Genomic DNA, 19,585 nt, shown 5'->3' with positions numbered 1-19,585 from the left:
AGGTTGATGGCCTTGTCCCCGTGACGGGGCGACGGGCAGAGCCCATGCCTAAACCCCAGTCTGGGTGTGGGGGGCTTGTGTTCAGCTTCCTCCATCTGCAGTGAGGCAGGTGCCCAGTCACGAGGGTGGCCACCGAGGCTCAGCTCCCCGCTAGGGGTGCGAGGGCTGGGGATGGGCGCCGGTCTCTCCGAGCAACTTCTGTGCCCAGGTCCCTGCTTGAGGGTACAGGCGGGGGGTGGGGGGGGACGGTGGGCTGCACCCAGGTCCCTGCTCGAGGTGGGTCGTGTTCTCGGGTGCCTGGGCAGACGTGTGGGATCAGTGGGGATGCGGGGGGGGGGGGGGGGCTGCTGACCTGGGCCGCGGCCGGTGCGGGGCTGCGGCCAGGTGCTGGCTGCGGGGTGTCTGCGCCCCGCTCTGGCCGGGGGTCCCGGGCTGCCCACCGCGGTCTCTCACCTTCGAAGAAGCGCTGCAGAGCCTCCGTCTCATCCACCACCTCCATAGCTGGGCCATGCACCGGGCTGCCGGGCTAGTGGCCGAGCCCGCAGGGGGGCATCCCCCCGGGCACGCAGAGGGGACGCCCGGGGGCTCGGGCCGCGCAGCGCCGGCGGGGACCGGCCCCTGAGCGCTCCGGGTGCCCCGCTCCGCTCTCCCGCCTGCTCCCCGCGCCCCGGCTGACCCGGCTCCGGCGACCCCGAGCGCGCCCCTCTGCGGAGCGCTCAGCAGCCGCCGCGGCTCCCCCCGGGGGGTGTCGGCCCCGTCCGGCCCCGGCAGCTGCCCATCGGCCTCCGAGAAACAGCAGCAGCCCTGACACTCAACTTGGGCGGCTGGCTCCGGGCGCCCTGCCCGCCGCGCGGCTCCTCCCTCCGGCCCCGCCGCTCCGCCTCCCGGCCCGGTCCGGCCCGGCCGGGCCCCTCTGCCGGCCGCCGCGGGCAATGCAAGCACCCCGCCGGGGGGAACCGGGGGCCGCTCCCCTCCATCGCCCTGGGACTGTCCCGCCGCCTTCCCGGGGGCAGCCGCGCTCACCTTCCTCCCCCCACGCTCCTGCCCCCTAAGCCTGCACAGCGCCTGTCATTCCTGCTCCCCCACGGGGGCTGGGACCCTCATTCCCCCCTTCCCCGCCAGTGAGGGATGCTGTTATTGTAGGATAGCTCTGGGAGGTCCGCACACCCCCAGTGACTCTGGATAACAACACCCCCTCTCCCACCGTTTGTTATTGTAGGGTGGCTTGCATAAACTTGTTTGTTTTTTAATAAGGTCAACCACAAGCGCTGGTTTGTTACTGGCCTTGCCCTTTGTCGGGCTGAGCTAAGCCCACTGCTTTGTTAAGGTCAGGAACAGTGGTAGGGGAGGGGCTGCACACGGTGCTTTGTTAATGTAAGGTCACTCACAAACACCAGCTTGCCCACACTGTCTCCTTACTGTAGAGTTGTTTGGGGGTTGGGGGTTTGGACTGAACACAGGGCTTTGTAGGGTCACCCACAAACACTAGCCTGCCCACACTGTAGGCTCTATGAGGGAGTCTGGACTGCATTGATTCGCTGACAGGAGCTAGACTGCCAGCCCTGCTGAAAAATAGCGTGTGTTTTGGGACGAGAACGTGAGCTAGTTCACAAAGAGATCTGAGAAAGCCCAGTCAGACCTTTGGCCTTATGGCCCAAGTTTCACCTCCCGAGGTGAGACACTACTAACCGATTTGTCACTTTCAGAAATGCCCTCTGCATGTTCCACACAAACTACTTACCCCTCCATCACAATCAGTGTCATGAGAGAAAGCCTGAGTGTCCTGCCACTCCGCTTAGGTTCTGAGCACTCAGCTCCCAGCCCTAGGAAGAAGACCCGGAAGGAAAGAAAGACACAATCGTTCCTAGACGCCCCCTTTACAGACAAGAGCCTCATTAACATGATCATTATTTTTTGCCAATCACAAGTGAAATGTAACAGCAAGAGGCCGAAAACAAACGGTTTGAGACCTCCGCACAAGCCCATGGGTCCAATCCTCATTCTTAAAACCGGTCATCTTTCTTTCTTTCCATGGGGGGGGGGGCAATTTGGGTTTTCTGCCCCAGATGTGTCCACAATCAATAATAATGCCTCAAAAAAACATAGCAGTTACAGTTGCTAAATGAAGTTACAGTTATCTGACCACAGTTAACCAAAGGCAGAGCCCCTGCCAGCAGAAGACTGTGGGCCCATTATCTTCTGGGCAGATAAAGCACACAATGAGGTTTTGTCCATCCCCACAAACCAATTCAGAAGGGCAGATTCTCTTATATATATAAATATATTTTTCTCTCTCACACAGCTGTGCAGTGACCAATTCTTCTCTGGGGAGCGGGGAGGGGGCTGAGGTTTGGGGATAGTAATAGGTCTATTCTTTTGGGGTTGGAAAGCAAGAGCTCAATAGCCTTTTCCCCCCCCCCTCTTTCCATTAAGACAATTGTTATTCTCCATTATATCCCATCCCCCCTCCCCACACACATACTCCCCCTGCCCACAAACACAAGCTGCATGCACCCGGGGAGGAAGCAAAACGTTTCTCTGCGGAGGCTGATGTTAGCCACAGGCCTGAATCAAAACCCAGCTCCAAATGCTCCTCCAAAGCTGGATCTGGATGTAATGAAGGGTTCCCCACATGCAGTGATGGACTTTGAACCAGAGCCTTGGAATTAGACACCCCTGAACCTCATGACACACAGAACAAGCTCTTGATTGGCCAGGACCAATTCTAATGAATTTATTTATTTCCCTCTGTTTCTGCTTGGAGATTTGGGCTGTTGTTTGATAGTTTAAGGCCAGATCCAGTCACCCTTACTCACAAAGAGTAGCTACGTACTTCTCATGTAACACAGCTGCGTGCAGACTAAGTTGCTACTCGGTGTGAGTGCAGGTGGCTGGATCTGGCCCTTCAGAAGCAAGTGCCTCACATGCTTCTCTGCTATTTCAGTTACTTTTCTCTCCCTTATTCTTCTGTTTGTGGGTGGGTTGGCTGATTTGTTCTTGTTTTTTAGAAACTTCCATGATCGTGTTAAGCATTGGGACAATGTGTCATGGGCAAAAGGGGGCTGAGGAGGACTTTACCCCCACCAGCTCCCTGTCCTGCCAGTGGAACCCCGTTTCTGCCCTGCAGGTCCCTGTTCATTCAGATCCTGCACTTCATCACTCTACTATGGGGCTCCCGGATGAGAAGAGAACGGAGATGTTGAAAGGCAGTCATTCAATGGGGCAGGATTTGTGCTTTTGAAAATCTGCCCCTTGATGTCTGTATTGTGGATAGGTCTCTGAAAACATCTGCTCAGTGTGCAGCAGCAGTCAAAAAAGCGAACAGAAGGTTAGCAATCATTAAGAAAGGGATAGATAATAAGACAGAAAATATATTGCCTCTATATAAATCCATGGTGCACCCACACCTGGAATACTGCATGCAGATCTGGTCGCCCCATCTCAAAAAAGAGATATTAGAGTTGGGAACGCTACAGAGAAGGACAACAAAAACGATGATGAGTTTGGAACAGCTTCCACATGAGGAGAGATTGAAAGGCTGGGACTGTTCAGCTTGGAAAAGAGACGACTAAGGGGGGAGATGAGAGAGGGCTATAAAACCAGGAGGGGTGTGGAGAAAGTGAAAGTGTTATTTACTCCTTCTCATAACACAAGAACCAGGCGTCACCCAATGAAATTAACAGGCAGCAGGTTTAAAACAAACAAAAGGAAGTGCTTCTTCACACAACGCACAGTCAGCCCATGGAGCTCATTCCCAGGGCATGTTGTGAAGCACAAAACTGCAACAGGGTTCAAAAAAGAATTAGATAAATTCATGGAGGACAGGTCCATCAGTGGCTATTAGCCAAGTTCCCACAGTATTCTTGTCAGCAAGTTAAAGAAGTATGGGCTGGATGAATGCACTATAAGGTGGGTAGAAAGCTGGCTAGATTGTCGGGCTCAACGGGTAGTGATAAATGGCTCCATGTCTAGTTGGCAGCCGGTGTCAAGTGGAGTGCCCCAGGGGTCGGTCCTGGGGCCGGTTTTGTTCAATATCTTCATAAATGATCTGGAGGATGGTGTGGATTGCACTCTCAGCAAATTTGCGGATGATACTAAACTGGGAGGAGTGGTAGATACGCTGGAGGGCAGGGATAGGATACAGAGGGACCTAGACAAATTGGAGGATTGGGCCAAAAGAAATCTGATGAGGTTCAATAAGGATAAGTGCAGGGTCCTGCACTTAGGACGGAAGAACCCAATGCACAGCTACAGACTAGGGACCGAATGGCTAGGCAGCAGTTCTGCAGAAAAGGACCGAGGGGTTACAGTGGACGAGAAGCTAGATATGAGTCAGCAGTGTGCCCTTGTTGCCAAGAAGGCCAATGGCATTTTGGGATGTATAAGTAGGGGCATAGCGAGCAGATCGAGGGACGTGATTGTTCCCCTCTATTCGACATTGGTGAGGCCTCATCTGGAGTACTGTGTCCAGTTTTGGGCCCCACACTACAAGAAGGATGTGGATAAATTGGAGAGAGTCCAGCGAAGGGCAACAAAAATGATTAGGCGTCTGGAACACATGACTTATGAGGAGAGGCTGAGGGAACTGGGATTGTTTAGTCTGCAGAAGAGAAGAATGAGGGGGGATTTGATAGCTGCTTTCAACTATCTGAGAGGTGGTTCCAGAGAGGATGGTTCTAGACTATTCTCAGTGGTAGAAGAGGACAGGACAAGGAGTAATGGTCTCAAGTTGCAGTGGGGGAGGTTTAGGTTGGATATTAGGAAAAACTTTTTCACTAGGAGGGTGGTGAAACACTGGAATGCGTTACCTAGGGAGGTGGTAGAATCTCCTTCCTTAGAAGTTTTTAAGGTCAGGCTTGACAAAGCCCTGGCTGGGATGATTTGATTGGGGATTGGTCCTGCTTTGAGCAGGGGGTTGGACTAGATGACCTTCTGAGGTCCCTTCCAACCCTGATATTCTATGATTCTATGGTCAGGGATGCAACCCCGTGCTCTGGGTGTCCCTAGCCTCTGACTGCCAGAAGCTGGGAGTGGACAATAGGGGATGGATCACTCAATAATTGCCCTGTTCTGTTCATTCCCTTTGAAGCACCTGGCATTGGCCACTGTCCGAGGACAGGATGCTGGGTTAGATGCACCATTGATCTGACCCAGTATGGCCACTGTTACATTCTTATTCACCTAGATCTGGGCTTCACTCCCTCCCTTACCGCTCTGCCAAGGGACCCAAACTCTAGGCCAGATCCTCAGCTGATGGAAATCAGTGTAGCTGCATTGAAGTCAAAGAGACAATGCTGTTTTCCACCAGCTGACAATCCACTCCCTGTCCTAAAAGGAGTCCCCTCTCTAGAGGCCAGACATAGATTTAGGGTGGGATTTTCCAGAGAGCTCTGCATTGGCCATTAACTCCACATGCTGTTAATGGACATTGCCTCCACTGTGCCCCCCATTGAAACCAGTGGCTCATTAGACGATTTACTTCAACGGAAGCACAGCTAGGCCAATGCTGGGCACTGACCACTTGCAAGCCTCACTCCTATCCTGCACAGTCCTTGCACCAAGAATTCAGTTAATTAAATCTTTAGCTTAATCCCCTGCACACAGCTCTTCCTCCTGACCACAGGTCTTCCTGCAAGACCCCCAAACTTGGCAAAGAAGGCAATTCAGTTTCCCTTGTCATTGCGAATGCTAGGAAAGGAGCGACATAGATTGTCATGTAGGACCAGGAGACTGACAGGCAGGAAAGAGGGGAGAACATTTGGGAGAAAATATGTTAGGTGATCGTGCTAGCTGGCTGCAATTCCAGTGTGGGGGTCAGCCAGGGCTTGGGAAATTCCAGGAGCTCCCCGGAGCCCACTGACTCTCCTGTGAAGAACTGGGAGGCAGGAGACAATTTGCAGGAGGGTCTGTAGTCTTGGCTTCAGTTAACCAAGTGTGACAAAGCTACATCAGGAGATCAAGGTTATTGTGGGTCACTTTGCTAGTGACCGTCAAGCAGTGAAGAGACCCTGTAAACAGCCCCAGCCGGAAGGAGAACGAACTCCTGTCGGTTGTGACAATCTGTCAGGGAGCAGTTTAAAACTGTCGGAAGATACTGAAGAGATTTTAGGGCAGGTTGGCAATAGTATTGATCCACCTTGGGTTTTATACCCTTCTGTTTGCAGACTTTGTAATTCTTTCAATGGGATTCGCCCCCACACTTCCCCAAATGCAAATGCCTCAGTGTAATTTGTTTTAAATGGAAAATAAAGAGCCTCCATCCTAGCCACGATGAGAAACCCTACAGCCCTGCAGTGCGCACTCATCAGCCTCCACAAGAAATGCTACAGCCCGGCAGTGTGCACCGCTCAGCCCCATGAGAAATGTTACAATCAGAGGGTATACACTGCGTAGCCCCCACGAGAAACGCTACAGCCCAGCAGTGTGCACTGCTCAGCCCCCATGAGAAACGCTACAGCCCGAGGATCTGCACACTCAGCCCTCACAGCATCGTTACAGCCTGGCTGTGTGCACTGCGCAGCCCCCACGAAAAATGCTACAGCCCGAGGATGTGCACACTCAGCCCTCAAGAGAAACGTTACAGCCCAGCTTTGTGCACTGCTCAGCCCCCACAAGAAACATTACATCCTGGCTGTGTGCACTGCTCAGCCCCCATGAGAAATGCTACCTCCCAGCGTTGTGCACTGCTCAGCCCCTACGAGAAACGCTACAGCCTGGCAGTATGCATGGCTCAGTCCCCACGAGAAATGCTACAGCCCGAGGGTGTGCACTGCTCAGCGCTCACGAGAAACATTACAGCCCAGCTCTGTGCACGGCTCAGCCTGCACGAGAAACGCTGCAGCCCAGCAGTGAGCACTGCTCAGTCCCTACGAGAAACGCTACAGCCCGAGTGTGTGCACTGCTCAGCCCCCACGAGAAACGCTACAGCCTGACAGTGTGCACTGCTCAGCCCCCATGCACACATTCCCAATAACAGTGTGCAGAGCCCTGTACCCCTAACACAGTACACAGGCATGTGCCACAGAGCAGTCGTGCGCTACCCTGCTGACTAGAAACGGAGAGGAGAGGAGATTTTAAGAATGAAGAAAGGCCCTTTGAGAGTATCCTGTTAACTACTCAAACTGTAACAGAGAGTAACTATTAACCATTGGCTAAGTGTCCTCCTACATAGTAACTTCTGAGCATACATTCAGCCTGTACCCTGGAGATGCAGGATAAACACATGCTGGTTTCTGGTGTCTGCTCTACAGAGTTGTTATAAGAACAACCAGGCCAGTGACTTAGAAATAATTTATGGAATAATTTGGTGACTTTGGGCAATAGTATCAACCTCGCCAGGTATTTGTACAGAGCTTATCACCATGGTATCTGAGCACCTGCTAGGTTCTGTTTATCAGTGTATTGTATGATCCTCATCACCACAGCATCAGGGGCACCTCACAGTCACTAATGGAGTTTGTCCTTAAGATAGGGAAGTATTATCCCCCAAGTTACAGTTGGGGTACTGAGGCAAAGGATAGATGCAGTGACTTCCCAACTTCACCCAGAAAGTGGACCTAGTTTTAATTCCTCAGACTTAGTCCCAGTCAAGTGCCAACTTCAGTCTCACTCAGTTTTTTACCCACATTCACTCTTCTCTCCCCATTTCCTGAAACAGGCAAAACCCTCATTCCCTTGCTCACCTTCTTCTACTTGAGCGAATTCCAGCATTGCCCAGAGGCCTTCATCATGATCCCTGGCCTGAAGAGGAACTGCTGCTGCTCACTCTCTCTGGATCTGATTTAGGGTAAGAGATGTGTTGTGCACAGGGTCCTGAAGAGGGTGAGGAATGAGCCCAGTTTTAGCCGCTGTGGAAAGGAGGGAGAAGAGTCACTTCCAGAACATGCCAGGACTTGCCATTACATAGGGGTTATTGTGTAATTAACAAATGAGCTCTAGGAGAGATTTTTAACCTTGTGAAATTAAGTGGTGCTGCTTTAACCCACCACTGTAACCTAAAAAGTAAACCCTGTGAGGGTCTAATCATGGGATCAGACCTTAGGGTCACCCCAGCGGGTGCCTCTCTTTGCTTTTCTCCAGAGTCCCCTTCATGGCATGTTGTTTGCTCTTTTTCTCCCTTCTGCTGTTTTCCTCCATCATTTTCTCTCTTGCAAGCTGTGTCTTCCTCCATCATCCTTCTCCCTCCCTCACACACACACTCCCTTCCTCATTTCCTCTAGGTCCTGCTGTCTGTAAACACTGCTCCCTCTATGTCAGGTACATTGATTCTGAGTGCAAGCCAGGAGGAGGGAGGGGGATTACTCACCCAAGGTGTGGGTGCTGCTCCCTTCAGCACTAAATCTCAAAGTCCAGAATTACAGCAAAAAAATAATTAAACACCCCCTCCAAATCCCAGGGAACGGCCAGGCCTTTCCAACAGAGCCAGAGCCTCAGAGCCCTTGGACCTGTTTCCTCTTGCTGTCTCATCACCAAACCAGGGCAGGGTCCTCATTCCCTGTAGAGTGGCTAAAGGGGATTCCTTCGGGTACAAGGCTGTTGATGTCACCTTCACCAAGGTGGGGCACACCAGCCTATAACAGCAGCCTATGGGTATGCCCATGTCTATTTCCAGCTGAAAGGGTTCAGCGGGGCCAGAGGAGCTGGAGTCACTAAGCCAAGCTGTGGGGATGTAAATAGATACTATAGATCCCTGGAATCTCCTTTTACCTGCTGGAGAAGGAGGAGTGAGGGTCATTGTAACCCTGTCTGGGAACTGGGAGCGAGGGGCATTGCTACTGTGTCAGTGCTGGTTATTGTGACCCCATGGCCACAGCTCATTACTCGTTATGGGATGGGTTCGTTGTGTTGCTGACACACAACTGGAGAAAGAAAAGTGTTGTGCTTATAAATTAGCATGCCGAGTGTAGAGCAGAGTTCCCCCTTTTAATATCGCTACTTGGGTGTTTGGGGAGTAGAGCTGTTGGGTTGAAAGAAGCAAGACCAGGGGGGAAAGTGGGCCAGTATGGGCCGGTACGGTATGGGCCGCAGCAGCACTTTAACCTCATTGCCCCTTTTGCCCCCCCCCAGGGCTGCCGACGAGGGAAGAGGGGGGAGGGCAAAAGGGGCAGCTGCCCCTGGGCCAGTGATTTGGAGGTGGCCAGGAGCCCCAGCCCCTTTTAAATCGCCGCCGGAGCCCCGGGCAGTGCAGGCCAGGTAGCGTGGATGGGTTGGCTGGGGGAGGCTGACTCCCAGCCCTGCCCCTTCCGGCTGAGGCCTGGGCCCCGTACCGGCAAGAATTTAATCTTACTTTCACCCCTGAGCAAGACCATATGTCACTGGGCATGGCTCCTTCCACCGTCTCCCCACAGAAAGGGCACATACTCCAGCGGCTGTGCCTTCACCGTCTCTTGTTATTTTAAGCCCCCTCCACCATTTCTACAACAATCTCTGTGCAACAGTCTATTTACAACAGCACTTTTGGCCCTCTCCCCAGGACCCAAGGGGAACAGAGGTCCCTCCCGCACTTCCTTCCTTCCTATCAGCCTTGGGCTGATGGGGTAATGAGCTCCTTAGACTTGCCAGCCAGCCAGCCTGATTGTCTAATTACCACCCCATCAGCTTTCTCAAGGGGAACTAATTAACACTGGAGTGATCAGAGTGCAGACGCCCCTGTTTGCACGCTGCACTCTGTCACACCATAGCTTGACATATGTTGTGTGGCGCTTCCCGGGGGGGCACAGTTAAGGTTGCTGCAGCTGATGAAATAGTTTGGATGGGTCCTGTGGATGTCTCTTGAGTTAATGTTACCGTGGGATGTAGCGAGTGTGTGTGCCTGTTTGTTTAACATTTTAGGCACATATGGATTTAGAGTCTGATCCAATGCCCATTGAAGTCACAGGAAAGACTCCCATTAACTTAACTGGGCTTTGGCTTAGACTGTAACTGTTTATTTCCTGGACTCTGAAGGTTTGCGTCAATGGCAATTGCACAGGATCTGCCTTAGCTCTTTACTAATGATGGTCTTGTGGGAATTCTCTAGGAATGAAGTGGCTGAAAAAGCTGATACAAAACACAACAGCCTGACTGCTGAGCAGCACAGTCCCCATGAACAGAACACCCAGGTAATCTGCTCTTTGCACTGACTCCAGGACCAGTTCAAGGTCTCTGCCCTGATATTCAAAACCTCTCACTAAGTGCTAGCTATCTAAGAGATTGCCTTGGCTTCTGCAGCCATGAGCCTCCCATGATCACTATAGTCCACTGGATCAATCAAACTGTTGATCAATAAAGGGGGCGGGACCAGGAGTGCAAAAGACAAAACTTTCCCAGGAGCTGGGCTGGAGTAGGGAACTCACTCCTGCAAGAGCGAAGAATGAGCACTGACTTACCCACTTCCAGAAGCAAATGCAAAAGGCCCTTCTTTGGGTACATCTGGATTAGGCTAAACTGTGTGTGTTTTTAAGAACATGGTAGCTAGTATGTTATAAAACTCTAGAGCAGATGAGGCCAGTTGTACTTCGGCACACACTAGCTGGTCAACTTGAAGACTTAGGCAAGTACAACTTGCCTCAGAATGTGTTAGTCAGAGCATCATAGGTATCATGTTCTAAAAACAGCTTTTATCCCAATCAAGACAAATCATTTGACTTATCCCTCAGTAGGTTCTTCACATATGAACAGGCGTGTAGCACACTAGTAAAAACTTAGACAACCTAGAGCAGTGATACTGAGAACTCAGTGGTTCAGGAGCCAAATTAGCGATCAACATTACCCAAAAGAGCCACATTAGTGTGAATTCATCGTTTGATTTACTCTCTCTCTATATATAAAGCCAGGCCAATGACTGTTTACCAATAAGAAGAACTAGATGATCAGCAACAAGTGAAGGAATGGGATCTCCCCTGCAACGGCGACTGCCATTTTGGAAGTCTTGCAAATTCATTCCTAACCGGCAGTGGCTAGATGTATTGGGGCCCATGGAGAATTACTCTAGTCTCAGAGCCTTATTGGGCAGTGGCTGCTTCTCTGTGCCCTTTCACTGGAAATGCCACTTCCTGGGTGGGGTCAGTTCTGTAGTAGACAGTAACAGCGCCAATGAATAATACTTGGCAATTGGCACTTTCCATCTTTCAACATTAATCTGCTCCGGCATCCTACCCTGAGCACATGTTCAAAGACCCACACTCAATAAGTTATCTTACAGCTGCATGTGATCTGCAAACTGCTGCTCATGCACCTCCATCCTGTAACCTCCACACATAAACAAGCCCCCCTTAGTGGGACACTTCTACACAGCCCCAGCACAGATGGACACACTCCCTTGTGCGACCTCCTTTTATTTCTTTTAAATCAATGGTGTAATTTTTGCCATCTCAGGGACAGGCATTCGTGGTTAATGAATAACCAGTGGGAGATTTATCAGTGCAGTTCCCAGTTCCTATCAGTGCTGAGAAGAGATAACAGAATAAGCCCAGCTCTGCTTCCGTCTCAGCCAGCAAGTGGGCATGGGGGTCTCAGGGCGGGGAGCTCAGATTTAGCCAGTGAGGTGTCCCTACATAGATGGACTTTCATTCCCAGCACTTGGGAGGTCCACATCAAACCAGACCGCCCCTATGGAAGGACCCTCTGCTTGGACAGACCTGACTGTGCCCGCCTGTCCTGTCCATACTAGTGTACATTCGCCTGTGTGCGGATTCAGGGGTGGATTACTGACAGGCTTGCTCGTGTGTGTGTGTGTTTTCAGCTGGCACGTGCACATGTGCCCTTCCATCATGGGCTGTGAATAAAGATGCTGATGACTTTATGGCTATAAACCAAGGGTCGGCAACCTTTCAGAAGTGGTGTGCCGAGTCTTCATTTATTCACTCTAATTTAAGGTTTTGTGTGCCAGCAATACATTTTAACGTTTTTAGAAGGTCTCTTTCTATAAGTCTTTAATATGTAACTAAACTATTGTTGTATGTAGAGTAAATAAAGGTTTTTAAAATGTTTAAGAAGCTTCATTTAAAATTAAATTAAAATGCAGAGCCCCCCAGACCAGTGACCAGGACCCGGGCAGTGTGAGGGCCACTGAAAATCAGCTCGCATGCTGCCTTTGGCACATGTGCCATAGGTTGCCTACCCCTGCTATAAACCGTTCAAAGTGCTGAGGGACACCGTCCCTGGCTTTGATTACTACTGGCCCTATAGGGGAATGTCCGTGGGGTCCACTGCTGTGGTTGCTAACGGAGTATGGGGACTGTCTGTGAATGGAGTACGGCTGTTCTCCTTTTGCACCCACGCTCTGAATCTCTGACTTGAAGGAGCCCACTCCGAGAGGGATTAGGTGCCTCTGCCTGACTGCTCCAAAACCGTCTGCCCAAAGGGATGCGACTTGCACTGTGTTCTGAAGACAAATGCTGCTCATAGGAAGTGAGGATCCTGAGTTTTCTTTGCCCCCCTGGGGCTGGGGCGAAGGCTCCTGAAGAGACGCTGTGGAGTCCCAGTTTGCCTGAAGCACTAGTGAGAGGCAGCCCAAGCAAGCAGGGTTTTGTTTAGGTGGCTGCACAACCTCCATTATGAAATGGAAGGGTTCCGCACAGCTGGCCGGGGACTCCCATAATAACCATGCTCGCTGACAAGGGGAAGAATTGCAGCAGTGTTTGAGGCCAAGGGATGCTATAACACAGAGATAAAAGCTATCAGGCAGCGCAGAGAGAGACCCACACACGCACAGAAAGAGAGAGAGATGGGGGTGGGGAGGAAAAGAACTAAATCCAACTTTAATTTTATAAGGCTGCTTGCCCATCACCGTGAAATCTGAGTGCCTGAGAGGGAGAGATCCATATAGCAGAAGGCATGCTGAGGGAGGCCGAGCAGAGACAGCGTCCTGAAGGGCAGAAATGATATGAAGACAAAGACAATGAGAGAGACCACGAAATCTGGCAAGATATCAGCATGCCCTGGTGTGAGAACTTATATAGTGACTGCAGACTGTACCTTCAGGGCAGCTGTGAGCTCCTGTTTTCCAGTGATACTAACTGGGTGCTTAATTCATTATCCCACAAAAGGGAGAGGTTCCTCACGGGCATGAGACTGTGGAGATTTACAGACTGTTGCTCTCTGGTCTGGATCCTCTTGTCCAGCCCTTACCACAAGTTCGTTCTGCGGACCGTCAGGGAGTGCTCTCAGCAGCTGAGGTGCTGTGACAGTGCCATGGGAGGGGAGCGTCAGACTCCGAGTGAAAAGAATGGAAGTGCCTCACTGGCACCAGCAGGGAATGCTCTCACGAGGCAGAGAGCTATGGATGGTTTATTTCCTCTCTCAGCCTCTTTCTCCATTGTGTGGAGATGGGCTGTTCCCATGGTGCAGGATGAAGGTATTCTCGGATGTACTTTACGTCACCTGTGTTGTAATCATTGCTAACTAGAACGTGTGAAAGCCAAGGAGGCCAACGACCTGGGAGTGAATGACACTGTCCCCTCTACTGCTCCAGCACTTCCTCCTGTCGGTTCCCACACTGTCATGTACTCAAGACACCACACAGAAGGGTGGCTCTGACAACGCTGTAAGTTCAACAGAAGGAACCTCCTAAGAACAGCGCAGTTACAAAAAGCAGGCAACGTTCATAAGCTAAGGTTCCATAAGCTTCTACTCTGCCCTGGCCCCTGAATCCCTAACCCAACACGTCTGTCTCTGAGATGTCTTTACACCCACCTTCCCTTTCTTTCCAATAGGAGCCATGGATGCCTCCCCACATATGCCCTCCAATACCAACAGAGTGAGACAATGTAGCTCTCATCTACCACCGCACCTATCAGTGTGATAGCAGAAACCCTCAATGCACTCAAGTAAAAGCCAGTCCACTACATCAGCCACCTAACCAACCAGATGCCCTCCACCAATTCACTCTCCCTCTACGAGCCAGCTGAAACATCTCCCTTCCAGCCCACCGTACACAGACCAAAGTCCAGGCCCTCCCCACCCCTCCTACCCTCTGTAGTCAAGAGACCATAAAATATGAATTATATCCCATACATGCAGTCCACAATGTCCTCCTCTTCAACCCTTCCGCTATAAGACACAAAGCCCAATCTGTCCCATGCAACCCCTATCTACTTACCTTATTCCACAGCCCAGTGACTTCCCCTCCACATAAAAACAATTAGCTACCTTAATAACTTTCAGTCCTCAGATACTGGCTGCAGTATCCACAGCACCCCATTCTACCCTGAAGACCTGATGAGCGATGGAGTTGGCTGCTCTACACCGAAGGATGCCATGCATAAAAGGGCTGCCCTGGCCATCATTGAAGTCAATGGGAGTCACTGACTTCAGTGGGAGCTGGGTCAGGCCAAAAATGCGTCGTTCATTGTTCCTTTCAAAAGTTAGAAAAGTGAGTGATGTTTCAGAATGGTCCTAACCCCTGTTACATGGGTGGGGCAGCCCTGCGGGGTTTGTGCAACTTAACTCTGAATTTTAATTTTTTTAAAACTACAATATTCAAATGTGGTTTTGCTATTCCATACTGGAGTGATTTCCAAAGGCACACAGGGGATTCAGCACCTAACTCCCATTGGAAGGTGAGGGGATTTGGGCACCAAACTCCCACTTATGCCTTTTGAAAGCCTCCCCTTGAGTGTGTAGGTAGAGAGAGGAAATGTGGGATGGTGTGATAGAAAGGGTTTACCCACACGAGTCTGGGATGGCTGCAGTATTCACAAGTAGCAAAGCCACACAAGAGAGAGGCAAATCATTCCAACCAGCCTCTTCTAAAACTTCCATTCCACAGTGGCAGATACCGTCTCTTTATGTACATATAGAACCAAAACCACACTGGAGGTATTCTGTGTATCTCCCCTATAAAGCAAGGTGCTGTAGTTGCCATCAGCCCAGCTGTGTATGGTTCAAAGGGAGCCATAAAAATAACTTAAAATAGTTTTAATACATCTAATCTCTTAATATACCTAAATGTAAGGTCTGACATGTTGGAGGCATTCAGAGGAAGAAGCATCCTGTTTCTACTGCCCCAACTGAGATCAGGGCCCCGCTGGGCTATGTACATATTAGCCCTTGCTCCTAAGAGCTCACAATCTAACTAGACAAGACAGTGGGGATACAGAGGCACAGAAGGTATGTCTACATTGCAACTGGGAGTGTGAGTGCAGCATACGTACACACTGAGCATGCTAAATCAAAATTAGCTCGAGTAACAACAGCCGCAAAGACTTGAGCAGCATGAACACAGACCAGGGTCCTGGTCGGGCAAGGCTGGCCCATGCCACCGTGGCTACACTGGTAGCTATATCAGGTATGTCACAGCTCCTGATTGTACTGTAGGCACTAGAAAGGAATGGGGTCAACCAAGGTCACCCAGTAGACAGAGGATTAGAACCCAGGCCTCCTGAGTCCCAGTCTAGCACTCAATGCACTGGGGCCACACTGGGTACAGTTATGCAGCCCGCAGAAGCTAATCTTCCAGACCAGAATGATTTGGGCTTGCAGGGCTCACACTAGCACTCCAAAAATAACCATGTAAACAGTGCTTTGAAGTCACAGCTTTGAAGTTACTGCACAGGCTGGAGCTCGGGCTCTGAAGCCCACCCCACTCCCTAGGCATCAGAGCCCAAGCTCCAGCCTGTGCGGTAACTTTCAGAATTGTTTGAGAGTTTTGAATATTTCTATTACTACTACTCTTTCATAAGCCTCCTGCTGTGCAGCTAGGCTGACTTAGCATCACAAGCCCAACTGAACAGATCTCTGAGGGAGGGGAGCATCATAACCAGTACAGTTTAGAAACCTCTGAAAACTTCGGATCTCTCTTCTATATAAAAAAGTCCCTGTAACTGTGACCTTGCAAAATGCTTGTACAGAATACAAGTGCCTGATACAGGAGCACTGGTCAGGGGCCTAATCAGGGAACCACCTCAGCAAGCCCCCAGAGAACTTTCCCACAGACTGAGTGAACAGTACTCTGCTCACTTGGCTGTTGGCTCAGAGCAGCGGGGAGCCTGAAACCTCAAGGGAGAGGTGATTCTGCAATAAGGAAGAGCAGTGGGTTGAGTGCAAGGGAGACAGTGCCACCTGCTGCAGGAGAGAATGTTTACTCAACAGATATTACTCCACTGGTGTGGCACTGGGCATCTCTTCCAGTCTAAAAGCCACAGTGATCAAGGTAACGCTACATAACTCAGTTGGAGGCGTCATAAATCATTAATCTACCCTTCTCAAATAGATACTATACAAAATAGGGCCTAACCAATGGTTCTTTGAGCATCCCATTAGCACTTTTCTCCCCACCTGACACACTACCATTTATAATGGCTCTCGTCTACTTACAGGCCTGACAGCCAAGACCATCTGAATGACATTTTTAAGTAAGAGTTTGTAAAATACTGTCTCAAATGATTTAGTAAAAACTCCTAAGTACGATACAACTACACAGGTTATTACTAGGGTTGCTGATTAATTGCAGTTAACTCACGCAATTCACTCAAATTAATTGCGATTAAAAAAATGATTCATGATTAATCGCAGTTTTAATCGCACTGTTAAACAATAGAATACCACTTGAAATTTATTAAATATTTTTGGATGTTTTTCTACATTTTCAAATATATTGATTTCAATTACAACACAGAATACAAAGTGTACAGTGCTCACTTTATATAATTATTTTTATTACAAATATTTGCACTGTAAAAATGATAAACAAAAGAAATAGTATTTTCAATTCACCTCATACAAGTAATGTAGTGCAATCTCTTTATTGTGAATGTGCAACTTGCAAATGTAGATTTTTTATTGTTACATAACTGCACTCAAAAACAATGTAAAACTTTAGCGCTTACAAGTCCACTCAGTCCTACTTCTTGTTCAGCCAATCGCTAAGACAAACAAGTTTGTTTACATTTACGGGAGATAATGCTGCCCACTTCTTATTTACAATGTCACCAGAAAGTGAGAACAGGCATTCGCATGGGACATTTATACCCGACATTGCAAGGTATCTACATGCCAGATATGCTAAACATTCGTATGCCCCTTCATGCTTCAGCCAACATTCCAGAGGACATGCTTCCATAGAATCACAGAATACCAGGGTTGGAAGGGACCTCAGGAGGTCATCTAGTCCAACCCCCTGCTCAAAGCAGGACCAATCCCCAATCCCCATACTGATGACACTCGTTAAAAAAATAATGCGTTAATTAAATTTGTGACTGAACTCCTTGGGAAATAATTGTATATCTCCTGTTCTGTTTTACCCGCATTCTGCCATATGTTTTATGTTATAGTAGTCTCTGATGATGACTCAGCACATTGTTCATTTTAAGAACATTTTTGCTGCAGATTTGACAAAATGCAGAGAAGGTACCAATGTGAGATTTCTAAAACTAGCTACAGCACTCGACCCAAGGTTTAAGAATCTGAAGTGCCTTCCAAAATCTGAGAGGAATGAGGTGTGGAGCATGCTTTCAGAAGTCTTAAAAGAGCAACACTCTGATGCAGAAACTACAGAACCCGAACCACCAAAAAAAAAAAAATATCAACCTTCTGCTGGTGGCAGCTGACTCAGATGATAAAATAAACATGCGTCGGTCTGCACTGCTTTGGATCATTATCGAGCAGAACCCATCATCAGCATGGACGAATGTCCTCTGGAATGGTGGATGAAGCATGAAGGGACATATACATCTTTAGCAAATCTGGCATGTAAATATCTTGTGATGCCGGCTGCAACAGTGCCATACGAACACCTGGTCTCACTTTCAGGTGACATTGTGATCAAGAAGCGGGCAGCATTATCTCCTGCAAATGTAAACAAACTTGTTTGTCTCAGCAATTGGTTGAACAAGAAATAGGACTGAGTGGACTTGTAAGCTCTAAAATTTTACATTGTTTTATTTTTTAACGCAGTTATTTTTGTGCATAATTCTACATTTGTAAGTTCAACTTTCTTGATAAAGAGCTTGCACTACAGTACTTGTATTAGGTGAACTGAAAAATACTATTTCTTTTGTTTTTTACAGTGCAAATATTTGTAATAAAAATAAATATAAAGTGAGCACTGTACGCTTTGTATTCTGTGTTGTAATTGAAATCAGTATATTTGAAAATGTAGAAAACATCCAAAAATATTTAGATAAATGGTATTCTGTTATTAACAGTACAATTAATCACAATTAATTTTTTTTAATCGCTTGACAGCCTTAGTTATTACTTTGTCTGCCAGTTTTGGAATCTGATTAACAATTATCAAGTTTGTTTGGTGCAATTTGCCCTGTATTCACTTCATACCATCATCTCTTCGATAACCCCTACAGCTTTGCTCTCACTATCTCTTGTTTAGGAACAGAAATTACTTACCAGATGGTAATTGCCAGGATCATCCTTTAATTTTACTTTTTGAAGATCTGTCGTCACATTTGCTTCTCTAGTACCTGCACAGTACTCCATTTTTCAAAAATAATTGTCAGTGCTTCATTAGCTAGTTCCCTTAACACTGTAAGATGTTTAACATCCAGAGTGCCTGATTTGTATATATTCACATTTTTCCTCACCAGTAGCTATATTTACATGGTTATTTGTTCCTGTTTATGGATTAATATAAATATAAACTCCTTTTTTCTGTTAGACATTTTTATAAGTAGTTCAATAGCTTAGTCATTTTAGGAGTTATTAATTCCCCCAACAGCCCTGGGTCTCACCTGGGAATGACCATAATAAATATTCAGAGAACTATTCCACTTGATTTATTAATCATAGAATCATAGTGTTAAAAGGGACCACAAAGGTCCTCTAGTCTAACCCTCACACAGGGAGTTAATGGGGCTATTTTTTTTCTAGAGCTCTTTCCCTCTGCCCATATATTTCTAACAGCTGTTCATGCCCCTTTGTGCAGCATGATTTCATCCAGATTGCTCCCCATATTCTCCTTACCTGTGTATTCTTGTCTGGTTCCCTTGCTCCTTTTCCATTTCCAGGACAGGTTTACTATTATTATTCCTAAAAATAATGTGAGCAGCACTTTACATTCACAAACAGCTTTACAAGCATCGATTAAGATAAATCCTTTGCCTTGAAGAGCTTTTACTCTCAGATCTCTGTGAAGCTACACTGGTCACCACTTCTACCCTGCATGTTTCTTTTGCAGAAGGATTACGGCCTCTTTCTGATGGCATCTTTCCAGCATTCTTCCACACTGGTGGGTTTTCATACTTTTTTCCACTGCACACCTTTTCCCCAAAAGAGTTGTTTCTTTAAATCTACTGCCTTTGCTCATGTTAACCCCATTTTTCAGCATGTTGATTTCAGATAGCTGATAGTCACTAGCAGCAAACTGCCCTGTAACCCTCGCGTTCTTAGTCAACTCCTCCTTACTAGGAAGAAGACAATTAGGTTGCATTTTCTACTTTCTAGCTCATGGAGTTTCCTGTCGCTATCAGGATTCTCCTTTATGATCCATGTTGAGCTGCCCTGTGACACAGAGAGGCTGGTATGTTCAGGGAGAGACACAAGGCTTAGAGGTCAGAGTGGGTGCAGGGGATTGGGAAGAGGAAAGGAAATACAGGACCACAAGTATCTCCAAGGAGAAGAGGAGATATCAGCTCTAGAGCTGTATGGGGGA

The 19,585-nt window shown here is 48.5% G+C and overlaps 1 protein-coding gene across 7 annotated transcripts in view; it reads right to left on the bottom strand.

Annotated features, from left to right (window-relative positions):
* MYRF (myelin regulatory factor) overlaps positions 1–19,585 on the bottom strand; it is a 137,553-nt gene that overhangs the window by 109,726 nt on the left and 8,242 nt on the right. For 5 of the 7 annotated variants that reach the window (XM_074954649.1, XM_074954654.1, XM_074954652.1 and 2 more), the window contains exon 1: positions 454–579. In XM_074954649.1, coding sequence (XP_074810750.1) covers positions 454–499 — 46 coding nt within the window. In that variant the 5' untranslated portion in view covers positions 500–579. Of the gene's footprint in view, positions 1–453; positions 580–7,682; positions 7,848–19,585 lie in introns of those variants that run through there. The other 2 variants (XM_074954651.1, XM_074954655.1) reach the window with 2 other exon arrangements.

Source organism: Natator depressus, chromosome 6 (assembly GCF_965152275.1).
Source record: "Natator depressus isolate rNatDep1 chromosome 6, rNatDep2.hap1, whole genome shotgun sequence".
Lineage (NCBI taxonomy): Eukaryota > Metazoa > Chordata > Testudines > Cheloniidae > Natator > Natator depressus.
The sequence above is the reverse complement of the archived record's forward strand: the minus strand, read 5'-3'. Positions and strand labels throughout refer to the sequence as shown.